The 13,791-nt window shown below is 46.0% G+C and overlaps 1 protein-coding gene across 1 annotated transcript; it reads left to right on the top strand.

The window, feature by feature from the left end:
* Window positions 1-5,497: 5,497 nt before the first annotated feature.
* Window positions 5,498-13,272, top strand: LOC130192576 (uncharacterized). Its single transcript, XM_056412663.1, has 2 exons — window positions 5,498-5,700; window positions 12,609-13,272. The coding sequence occupies exons 1-2, from the start codon at window positions 5,498-5,500 to the stop codon at window positions 13,270-13,272; spliced, it is 867 nt and encodes a 288-aa protein (XP_056268638.1).
* The last annotated feature ends 519 nt before the right edge of the window (window positions 13,273-13,791 follow it).

The following is a 13,791-nucleotide window of genomic DNA, read 5'->3' as shown; positions in this document are numbered from 1 at the left end:
TAAACCCTCCCTGCTGTCACTGTGCTGCAGAGGATCCGTCATAAGTCTGAGGGCCGAGCCGCGGTGGAAGTCATCCATCCTGCTGCAGGCAGCACGGCGAGATGCTTCCCCATTAATCTACGCTGACTGGCTGGAAATTGCATCTTTGTAATGAGTATTAGGTTGTGCATCTACATGAATTAAAGCAGAATGAGCTCCTGATGGATCACCTCCTCCCAAATGACGCCGCGCCGCGATCATTATTGTTTAAAAGTGACTGAATCATATCGGGATGATTAAAAGTCTCTCTTCTCTCCGGGAAGATAACGTCGAGACGCACTGTCTTCCATCCCTGTAGGGTTGTGTGTGTTGTTGTGTGTGTGTGTGTTGTGTATGTGTGTGTTAAATCAGTCAATAGCATTACTAAATACAACAAGAGAAATACATCCTGAGTGTATATCGACCATTTTCTAGCACAAAAGGACAATTAAACTCTGTATGCACCAGGTTTCATATATTCATATAATATAAACTCTAATTACAAGAAACTCAATAATATAAATTAATTATGGAATAAACTTCATATACTGTAAATACAGACAGAAGTTACTCAACAATTTCCCCCAAAAATGTGTATTTATATTTATTTTTATATTCAATTTGATATTTATTTTATACATATACACATAAATATATATACAAGTATTTATTTTTATTTATATATTTCTATATACATTGATATATTATATATATAAAAGTATATATATATATATTTCTATATATATTGATATATTAAATATATATATATATATACATTGATATATATATATACTGTATATATACATCAAACATATATAGATGTGTGTGTTGTGTATGTGTGTTAAATCAATCAATTGCATGACTAAATACAACAAGAGAAATACATCCTGAGTGAATATCGACCATTATCTTGCACGCGAGAAAGAATAGAAGACGAACAATAATAGATAAATGAGGAGCACATCGGTCCATCAGCTGTAATTCAAGGAAATGCCGAAGGGCTTTATGTGTTTATGTTCACATGAATATGTGCTCCACGTGAGACTTCCTGTGCTTTATTGTTATTTTCCACAGAAACAACGATAAAGAACAATAACCTCCAGATTTAGAAATCACGTCACGCTCTCTGCGTCGAGGACGAGACGCTGAGCGTCCTCCTCCTCCGCCACGTGAACGCCGCGTGGGGCCGAGTTGGCGTTTGAAGTCCAGGCTCAGAGGGTCCAGGTGTGCGGCGTCCGGGAGCTCCGCCTCCATCGAGTCCGTCGGACCGCGAGCGTCTGATTGGCTGCAGCGACTCTGCTCACCTGCATCCGTCCTCCGCTCCTCCACCAGTTCAGGATGAGAGGCGTATAAGAGGAGCTGAAACCGGGCCGCTGACGGACATCAGGCTCCGGATGGCGTGAATTGAGTTTAACGACATTTAATGACAAGAAGTGTAAACAAACAGTCGAGGCTCAGGGTCGTGGGTTTCGTGGTGATGCGGGCGCCACGGCAACCAGCCCGAAGGACCCGGGTCGAGACCAAAGGGAACCATGTTCCCCCAGTCCAGAGTCTTAGTCCCTAATCAGCCAATCAGCTCCTCTCAAAGGGAGTCCAGCCTCTAACACCTTCCTGTTGGATAAAAGTCCCGCTATCAAAATGGAGGGGTCAAAGGTCACGACCCCCGGGTTAAAAGGTCACTTCCTGTCAAGTCTTTTCACAATAAAAGTCCCGTCTGTTATTGTCACTTCACAGGCTTCAACCGGCTTCGACAATCTGAAATACTAACACACATTCACTCCATGCACAAACACAACATGTCAACATGTCAACATGTCAATAGTCCCTACGCTTCACAACACATTCACAACAATATCAATATTCTCCCTAATATTTCCCATTATAATATCTTTCTATATGTATTATTTAAAGCTCACGACTACAGAATCAGAATAAAGTATCAGAACAAAGGCTCCGTGGTGTGTTTTTGTTCCCGGATAACTTCCAGAGCGCTCGGCTGCTCTGCTGGACCTGGCGCTCCCGGTCAGGCGGGAGATTACACGCCACGCGCCCCGCTGGGATCATTACCCTCAAACACCCTCATTAGCAGCATCAGGATGCAGCCCTCCCGGTGCACCCTGGGAAGGAAACTTCTTTAGGTCGACGTCACCTGGTGTTAAAACGTCTTTATTTGGCGTCAGCTCGTCTTCACTTCCTGCTCGTGAGCTTCTTGCCTCACATGGCGATGACATCAGACCCCCTGCGGGCCCCGAGAGCGGCTCGTTAGCTCGCGGCTACGCACAACTGTGGTGTAAGAGCCAAATGCATGATTTCATTTGTTATAATAATTTAGTTTTAAAAGATTTAAAAAGGTAACTGAATATGAATCCTTTCATTATGATTTGAAAGAATGTTTAGTTTAACATATATAATTTAGGATTGTATTTGAAAGCTTAATAATTTGTCTGAATGTAAGCTTCCAATCAGATGACGTCACGTCAGGATGACAGCTGTGTTGGACTGTCAGTCGTGTTTGAGTTCAGAGTTGTTGGAAGCGACATCATTTTTTGACCGTGTGACCATGTACTATACATTTTTTTAAAAGTAAACATCATTTTATATGAAAGAACTACTTGTGTCACTCGCGTGTCAATTAATAGCTTTGAAGACTGATCTCAAAAGTGTGGTACAGAAGAACCAGAACGAGACGGAGTGCCACGACAAGTGGGTTTGAATACGGAACGCTGCCAATGCTAACGGGATGTTGGACAATTATTATCTGAATAATTTAAACAGAGGCACATAAACAGTTTTCAGTGGAAGTTCTGCAGATTTATTGAACATTTAGAGACATGAACTTAACATTTAGAGACTTTAACTCAACATTTAGAGACTTGAACTCAACATTTAGAGACACAAACTCAACATTTAGCGACTTTAACTCAACATTTAGAGACTTGAACTCAACATTTAGAGACATGAACTTAACATTTAGATACTTTAACTCAACATTTAGAGACTTTAACTCAACATTTAGGGACTTAAACTCAACATTTAGAGACATAAAGCATGTAAACTCAACATTTAGAATTGTAAACTCAACATATATAGAGACATAAAACTCAACATTCAGAGACACAAATTTATCATTTAGAGACAAAAACTCAACATTTGGAGACTTAATCTCAACATTCAGAGACTTAATCTCAACATTTAGAGACATAAACTAAACATTTAGAGACCTAAATTCAACATTTAGAGACATAAACTCAACATTTAGAGACATAAACTCAACATTTAAAGACATAAACTCAACATTCAGAGACTTAATCTCAACATTCAGAGACTTAATCTCAACATTCAGAGACTTAATCTCAACATTTAGAGACATAAACTAAACATTTAGAGACATAAACTCAACATTCAGAGACATAAACTAAACATTTAGAGACATAAACTCAACATTCCGAGACATAAACTAAACATTTAGAGACATAAACTCAACATTCACAGACATAAACTCAACATTTAGAGACATAAACTCAACATTCACAGACATAAACTCAACATTTAGAGACATAAACTCAACATTCCGAGACATAAACTAAACATTTAGAGACATAAACTCAACATTCACAGACATAAACTCAACATTTAGAGACATAAACTCAACATTCCGAGACATAAACTAAACATTTAGAGACATAAACTCAACATTCACAGACATAAACTCAACATTTAGAGACATAAACTCAACATTCAGAGACATAAACTAAACATTTAGAGACATAAACTCAACATTCACAGACATAAACTCAACATTTAGAGACATAATCTCAACATTCAGAGACTTAATCTCAACATCCCGAGACTTGAAGCACGTGTTTTGAAGCCAGCATGCGGCGCTGAGGTCCTCCTCCCGTCTCGGCTCTGCGCTGTCGGGCAGTTTGCTCTCCTTAAATTATTCAGAGGAAAAGCTTCTTTTTAATTTCATGTCAGCAACCGTGCGTTGCCGTGCCGACGCCGGCCTCTCCTCATAGTTTCACTGCGTCTGCCGTTTTTATGACTGACACGGCAATAAGCAGATTGTCCAGATATTTATGCCATCTGCAGCGAGGGGGAGATAATTAAAGTATATAAATTAATCAAGTGCAATTAATTAGAGGCTTTTATGTTCACAGCAGTACATCTTTGCATGTATAATTTATATTTATTGATTTGTTTGGTTTCATTAGCCGATAAGATAACAGTGTAGATGCATTAGAGGGGAAAATGCACAATTAGCATGCGGCGCTGCAGGTGAGCGATGGATCAGAGCGGCGCCGTCATAAGCCGCTCCGCGATGACGGACACTCCATATCTCCGGCTTGATTAACGGTGTATTTTGGAGCCCCCCGCCCCCCCCACTTAATGGGACCCTGATAGGCAGAATTTACTGTTTAATCAGGGGAAATAATTGATGGGCGCCGCCGCGTGATTGGTCCGTGGGAGTGCTGCGGCGCGTTATTTGCTCCCGTCAGCAGCGCCGAGAGCTTCCAGCTTCCCGGTCGCTTCTTCATTGACTCTCCTGCCATCGTTCATCACCGGCTCGCTCGCCCTCCGCCGGTCGATGGGGCCGCGTCGACTTCCTGCGGCGAGAGACGGCGTTTCCCCGAATACCTGTAACCATGGCGACGGCCTCCCAGAGTCACAGGATGGGACCCGTGGTCCTGCTTCTGGTGGACGGGTTGGTGGCATGTCCTTCAGGCCATGGAGGAGGGGGGTGTGTTCAGTGTTGAGGGAGAGAGAGAGAGAGAGAAAGAGAGAGAGGGAGGGAGAGAGAGAGGAGAGAGAGAGAGAGGAAGGGAGAGAGGGAGGGAGAGAGAGGGAGAGAGAGAGAGAGAGAGAGAGAGAGAGAGGGAGGGAGAGAGAGAGGGAGAGGGAGAGAGAGGGAGAGAGAGAGAGAGGAAGGGAGAGAGGGAGGGAGAGAGAGAGGGAGAGAGAGGAGAGAGAGAGAGAGAGGGAGAGAGAGAGAGAGAGAGAGAGGAGAGAGAGGAGAGAGAGAGAGAGAAGGGTGGTGTGTGTGTGTGTGTGCAGCGTGGTGTGTGTGTGTGTGTGTGCAGCGTGGTGTGTGTGTGTGTGTGTGCAGCGTGGTGTGTGTGTGTGTGTGCAGCGTGGTGTGTGTGTGTGTGCAGCGTGGTGTGTGTGTGTGTGTGTGCAGCGTGGTGTGTGTGTGTGTGTGTTCAGCGTGGTGTGTGTGTGTGTGTGTGTGTGTGCAGCGTGGTGTGTGTGTCTGTCTGGGTGCCAGACCTGCAGACGCGTCTCAGGCAATTTCCTCCCCGCGTGTCACTGTAAATGCTCCCCGAGGCCCCGCCCCTCCCCGAGGCCCCGCCCCCTCTTCAAGGTTCCAGATATGCAGAAGAGGAAGAAGCCGCCGGCCCTCGGCTCCCTCTCCTCGGCTCCGACCTGTTTCCCTCCTGAATGGATCGAGTTGTAAAACACGTCTCTAGTATTTTATATGATGACTGTGAAGATCGGTCTGAGGTCGCGGTATCTGACCCCTGTGACCTTCCCCTCCTCTCCGTCCCACGTGTACCGGGAGCTGAGGCAGCAGCTGGAGGCGTGTGAGGCTCCGCCCCCTGTTCTGGAGGATCGACCCCGCCGGACCGCCGCGGCCCTTAAAGCCGCAACGCGCTCTCGGGTTTCCTCCCTGCCTCCCGAGAGGCTCCGCCTCCATCCTCCTGGAGTCTGGGAGGTCAAATCAATCTCTGCTATTTATTACACAGAAATGTGACACAGCGTCTTAAACGCTGCCGTCCCCCGAGAGCCGGAAGAGCGTCTGTGTGTGTGTGTGTGAGAGTGTGTGTGTCCATGTGTGTGTGAGCATGTGTGTGTGTGTGTGCATGTGTGAGAGTGTGTGTGTCCATGTGTGTGTGAGCATGTGTGTGTGTGTGTGTGCATGTGTGTGTGTGTGTGTGTGTGTGTGTGCAGCGAGGTGGGGAGTGCCGTGTTTTTACGAGCGTTGAGCCAAATCGTCTTTTCTGCTTCTCTTGTAAACAAAGATGTTAAAATGTCTTTGAAGACAGTTTTATGAGAAGCTCTTAGCGGAGCGGCGTGGATCATATTCACTGTAAGTACACTTCAAACACACAGAGGCAACCAGAGAGAGGCAACCAGAGAGGAGCAACCAGAGAGAGGCAACCAGAGAGAGGCAACCAGAGAGCAACAACCAGAGAGAGGCAACCAGAGAGAGGCAACCAGAGAGCAACAACCAGAGAGCGGCAACCAGAGAGGAGCAACCAGAGAGGAGCAACCAGAGAACAACCACCAGAGAGAGGCAACCAGAGAGAGGCAACCAGAGAGAGGCAACCAGAGAGGAGCAACCAGAGAGCAACAACCAGAGAGAGGCAACCAGAGAGCGGCAACCAGCGAGCGGCAACCAGAGAGAGGCAACCAGAGAGAGGCAACCAGAGAGCAACAACCAGAGATCAACAACCAGAGAGAGGCAACCAGAGAGAGGCAACCAGAGAGCAACAACCAGAGAGCAACAACCAGAGAGAGGCAACCAGAGAGAGGCAACTAGAGAGCAACAACCAGAGAGAGGCAACCAGAGAGCAACAACCAGAGAGAGGCAACCAGAGAGCAACAACCAGAGAGAGGCAACCAGAGAGCGGCAACCAGAGAGCGGCAACCAGAGAGCAACAACCAGAGAGAGGCAACCAGAGAGGAGCAACCAGAGAGCAACCACCAGAGAGAGGCAACCAGAGAGCAACAACCAGAGAGCGGCAACCAGAGAGCAACAACCAGAGAGCAACAACCAGAGAGCGGCAACCAGAGAGCAACAACCAGAGAGCAACAACCAGAGAGAGGCAACCAGAGAGAGGCAACCAGAGAGCGGCAACCAGAGAGAGGCAACCAGAGAGCGGCAACCAGAGAGCAACAACCAGAGAGAGGCAACCAGAGAGAGGCAACCAGAGAGATGCAACCAGAGAGAGGCAACCAGAGAGGAGCAACCAGAGAGGAGCAACCAGAGAGCAACCACCAGAGAGAGGCAACCAGAGAGCAACAACCAGAGAGCGGCAACCAGAGAGAGGCAACCAGAGAAATGCAACTAGAGAGAGGCAACCAGAGAGAGGCAACCAGAGAGCGGCAACCAGAGAGCAACAACCAGAGAGAGGCAACCAGAGAGCGGCAACCAGAGAAATGCAACTAGAGAGAGGCAACCAGAGAGCAACCAGAGAGCAACAACCAGAGAGGCAACCAGAGAGGCAACCAGAGAGCGGCAACAGAGAGCAACAACCAGAGAGAGGCAACCAGAGAGGCAACCAGAGAAAGGCAACCAGAGAGCGGCAACCAGAGAGCAACAACCAGAGAGAGGCACGCAGGGCACACTCACATGTGAACACATGAACACATGAACATGTGAACACATGAACATGTAAACACATGAACACATGAACACATGAACATGTGAACACATGAACACATGAACATGTGAACACATGAACACATGAACATGTGAACATGAACATGTGAACATGTGAACACATGAACACATGAACATGTGAACACATGAACACATAAACATGTGAACACATGAACATGTGAACACATGAACACTTGAACACATGAACATGTGAACACATGAACACATGAACACATTAACATGTGAACACATGAACACATGAACATGTGAACACATGAACATGTAAACATGTGAACACATGAACACATGAACATGTGAACACATGAACATGTAAACATGTGAACACATGAACACATGAACACATGAACATGTGAACACATGAACACATGAACATGTGAACACATGAACACATGAACACATGAACATGTGAACACATGAACATGTGAACATGTGAACACATGAACATAAACATGTGAACACATGAACATGTGAACACATGAACACATGAACACATTAACATGTGAACACATGAACACATGAACACATGAACATGTGAACACATGAACACATGAACATGTGAACACATGAACACATGAACACATGAACATGTGAACACATGAACACATGAACATGTGAACACATGAACACATGAACATGTGAACACATGAACACATGAACATGTGAACACATGAACATGTAAACATGTGAACACATGAACACATGAACATGTGAACACATGAACACATGAACACATGAACATGTGAACACATGAACACATGAACACATGAACATGTGAACACATGAACACATGAACATGTGAACACATGAACATGTGAACACATCAACACATGAACATGTAAACATGTGAACACATAAACATGTGAAAAGATAAACATGTGAACACATGAACATGTGAACATGTGAACACATAAACATGTGAACACGTGAACATGTGAACACATGAACACATAAACATGTGAACACATGAACATGTAAACATGTGAACACATGAACATGTGAACACATGAACACGTGAACATGTGAACACAAAAACATGTGAACACATAAACATGTGAACACATGAACATGTGAACATGTGAACACATAAACATGTGAACACATGAACACGTGAACATGTGAACACATGAACACATAAACATGTGAACACATGAACATGTAAACATGTGAACACATGAACATGTGAACACATGAACATGTGAACACAGGAACACATGAACATGTGAACACAAAAACATGTGAACACATAAACATGTGAACACATGAACACGTGAACATGTGAACACATAAACATGTGAACACATGAACATGTGAACATGTGAACACATAAACATGTGAACACATGAACACGTGAACATGTGAACACATGAACACATAAACATGTGAACACATGAACATGTAAACATGTGAACACATGAACATCTGAACACATGAACATGAATATGTGAACACATGAACATCTGAACACATGAACATGAAGATGTGAACACATAAACATGTGAACACATGAACATGTAAACATGTGAACACATGAACATCTGAACACATAAACATGTGAACACATGAACATGTAAACATGTGAACACATGAACATGTGAACACATAAACATGTAAACACATGAACATGTGAACACATAAACATGTGAACACGTGAACACATGAACACATGAACATGTGAACACATAAACATGTGAACACATAAACATGTGAACACATGAACATGTGAACACATAAACATGTGAACACGTGAACACATGAACATGTGAACACATGAACATGTGAACACATGAACACATGAACACATTAACATGTGAACACATGAACACATGAACACATTAACATGTGAACACATGAACACATGAACATGTGAACACATGAACACATGAACATGTGAACACATGAACATGTAAACATGTGAACACATGAACACATGAACATGTGAACACATGAACACATGAACACATGAACATGTGAACACATGAACATGTAAACATGTGAACACATGATCACATGAACACATGAACATGTGAACACATGAACATGTAAACATGTGAACACATGAACACATGAACACATGAACATGTGAACACATGAACACATAAACATGTGAACACATGAACATGTGAACACATGAACACATTAACATGTGAACACATGAACACATTAACATGTGAACACATGAACACATGAACATGTAAACATGTGAACACATGAACACATGAACATGTGAACACATGAACATGTAAACATGTGAACACATGAACACATGAACATGTGAACACATGAACACATGAACACATGAACATGTGAACACATGAACACATGAACATGTGAACACATGAACATGTGAACACATCAACACATGAACATGTAAACATGTGAACACATAAACATGTGAAAAGATAAACATGTGAACACATGAACATGTGAACATGTGAACACATAAACATGTGAACACGTGAACATGTGAACACATGAACACATAAACATGTGAACACATGAACATGTAAACATGTGAACACATGAACATGTGAACACATGAACACGTGAACATGTGAACACAAAAACATGTGAACACATAAACATGTGAACACATGAACATGTGAACACATAAACATGTGAACACATGAACACGTGAACATGTGAACACATGAACACATAAACATGTGAACACATGAACATGTAAACATGTGAACACATGAACATGTGAACACATGAACATGTGAACACAGGAACACATGAACATGTGAACACAAAAACATGTGAACACATAAACATGTGAACACATGAACACGTGAACATGTGAACACATGAACATGTGAACATGTGAACACATAAACATGTGAACACATGAACACGTGAACATGTGAACACATGAACACATAAACATGTGAACACATGAACATGTAAACATGTGAACACATGAACATCTGAACACATGAACATGAATATGTGAACACATGAACATCTGAACACATGAACATGAAGATGTGAACACATAAACATGTGAACACATGAACATGTAAACATGTGAACACATGAACATCTGAACACATAAACATGTGAACACATGAACATGTAAACATGTGAACACATGAACATGTGAACACATAAACATGTAAACACATGAACATGTGAACACATAAACATGTGAACACGTGAACACATGAACATGTGAACACATAAACATGTGAACACGTGAACATGTGAACACATAAACATGTGAACACATGAACATGTGAACACATAAACATGTGAACACGTGAACACATGAACACATGAACATGTGAACACATAAACATGTGAACACGTGAACATGTGAACACATAAACATGTGAACACATGAACATGTGAACACATAAACATGTGAACACATAAACATGTGAACATGTGAACACATAAACATGTGAACACGTGAACATGTGAACACATGAACACATAAACATGTGAACACATGAACATGTGAACACGTGAACATGTGAACACATAAACATGTGAACACATGAACACATGAACATGTGAACACATAAACATGTGAACACGTGAACATGTGAACACATAAACATGTGAACACATGAACATGTGAACACATAAACATGTGAACACGTGAACACATGAAAACATGAACATGTGAACACATAAACATGTGAACACGTGAACATGTGAACACATAAACATGTGAACACATGAACATGTAAACATGTGAACACATGAACATCTGAACACATGAACATGTGAACACATGAACACGTGAACACATAAACATGTGAACACATGAACATGTGAACACATGAACACGTGAACACATAAACATGTGAACACATGAACATGTGAACACAAAAACATGTGAACACATAAACATGTGAACACATGAACATGTGAACATGTGAACACATAAACATGTGAACACATGAACACGTGAACATGTGAACACATGAACACATAAACATGTGAACACATGAACATGTAAACATGTGAACACATGAACATCTGAACACATGAACATGAACATGTGAACACATAAACATGTGAACACATGAACATGTAAACATGTGAACACATGAACATCTGAACACATAAACATGTGAACACATGAACATGTAAACATGTGAACACATGAACATGTGAACACATAAACATGTGAACACGTGAACATGTGAACACATAAACATGTGAACACATGAAGATGTAAACACATGAACATGTGAACACATAAACATGTGAACACGTGAACACATGAACACATGAACATGTGAACACATGAACACGTGACAGGGACCCATCCTGAGGCTCTCTCTCTGATATTGTTCATGCTTCTTAATTGGAAACAGTCTCCACACCAGAAGGTGCATCAGACCCCCCCCCCCCCCCCCCTACACACGCTACCTGTGGATGAACAATGGATTCCTCCATGATAATAAGTTGAAGAGCGGCTAATGGAGGCCGGGGTCCGGGGGTCCGGGGCCGCGGAGCAGCTTCCTTTTGATCAGCAGCGCCGGGTTAATCCACGGCAAGATATAATGAGGGGGGGGGGGGGCGGTATTGAGCCGGGCTGAATGTACAGCGAGCGTGGCTCAGTGAGAGGATGATTTCCAGAGCCTCGCTGCGTATGGAAGCCGCTCTGGAAGCTCTGATCCCACGCTCAATACATCACGCCACGAAGAGACACAAGCAGGAGGAGGAGGAGGAGGAGGAGGAGGAGGAAGAGGAGGAGGAGGAGGAGGAGGAGGAGGAAACATCTCATGTGGACGAACGTCAGTGGATACGTCCTGGTGTGATAGAGCTCAGAGGGTCTCAGGGTATCAGGATCTGCTGCTCTGGGCTCTACTCTCATGTCTGAGAGCTTCTCCTTGTGTATCTCTCTCTCTCATGATGAAGACGAGCGTCTGGCTCCGCCCCTCCTGTGAGGTCTGAGAACGTTTAGTCTGCCGATGGTTCCTGAGGCGTTCCAGTGTGTTTGTGTTCTTCGGCTCTGAAACCCGACACGCGAGCCGACACCCGACACCCGACCCGACCCGACGCCCGATACCCGACCCGACACCTGACCCGACCCGACACCCGACACCCGACCAGACCCGACACCTGACCCGACCCGACACCCGATACCCGACCCGACCCGACACCCGACCCGACACCCGACCCGACCCGACACCCGATACCCGACCCGACACGTGACCTGACACGCGAGCCGACACGCGACCCGACCCGACACGCGACCCGACACGCAACCCGACACCCGATACCCGACCCGACACCCGACCCGACACCCGACCCGACCCGAGACCCGACACGCGACCCGACCCGACACCCGACCCGACCCGACACCCGACCCGACACCCGACCCGACACCTGACCCGACACCCGATACCCGACCCGAAACCCGACCCAACCGGACACCCGACCCGACACCCGACCCGACACCCGACCCGACCCGACACCCGACACGTGACCTGACACGCGAGCCGACACGCGACCCGACCCGACCCGACATGCGACCCGACACCCGACATGCGACCCGACACGCAACCCGACACCCGATACCCGACCCGACACCCGACCCGACACCCGACCCAACCCGACCCGACACCCGATACCCGACCCGACACCCGACCCGACCCGACACCCGACCCGACACCCGACCCAACCCGACACCCGACCCGACGCCCGATACCCGACCCGACACCCGATCCGACCCGACACCTGACCCGACACCCGATACCCGACACCCGACCCGACGCCCGACACCCGACCCGACACCCGATCCGACCCGACACCTGACCCGACACCCGATACCCGACACCCGACCCGACGCCCGACACCCGACCCGACACCCGATCCGACCCGACACCTGACCCGACACCCGATACGCGACCCGACCCGACACCCGATACCCGACCCGACACGTGACCTGACACGCGAGCCTACACGCGACCCGACCCGACCCGACACCCGACCCGACACCCGACCCGACACCCGACACGCGACCCGACACGCAACCCGACACCTGATACCCGACCCGACCCGACCCGACACCCGACCCGACACCCGACCCGACACCCGACCCAACCCGACACCCGACCCGACCCGACACCCGACACGCGACCCGACACGCAACCCGACACCCGATACCCGACCCGACACCCGACCCGACCCGCGGCTCTTCATCACGGCTACAGCTTTCTCTCCCATTGAACCAAAATAAAAAAATAAAAAATAAAGCCCAGTTTTTTTGTTTAAACTCCGATGTGAAGCCTCTGACCCCCCAGACCACTAGAGGAGCCACCCTGACCCCCCAGACCCCTAGAGGAGCCACCCGGACCGCCCAGACCACTAGAGGAGCCACCCTGACCCCCCAGACCACTAGAGGAGCC

The sequence above is a fragment of the Pseudoliparis swirei genome, chromosome 4 (assembly GCF_029220125.1).
Source record: "Pseudoliparis swirei isolate HS2019 ecotype Mariana Trench chromosome 4, NWPU_hadal_v1, whole genome shotgun sequence".
Classification (NCBI taxonomy): domain Eukaryota; kingdom Metazoa; phylum Chordata; class Actinopteri; order Perciformes; family Liparidae; genus Pseudoliparis; species Pseudoliparis swirei.
The sequence above is the reverse complement of the archived record's forward strand: the minus strand, read 5'-3'. Positions and strand labels throughout refer to the sequence as shown.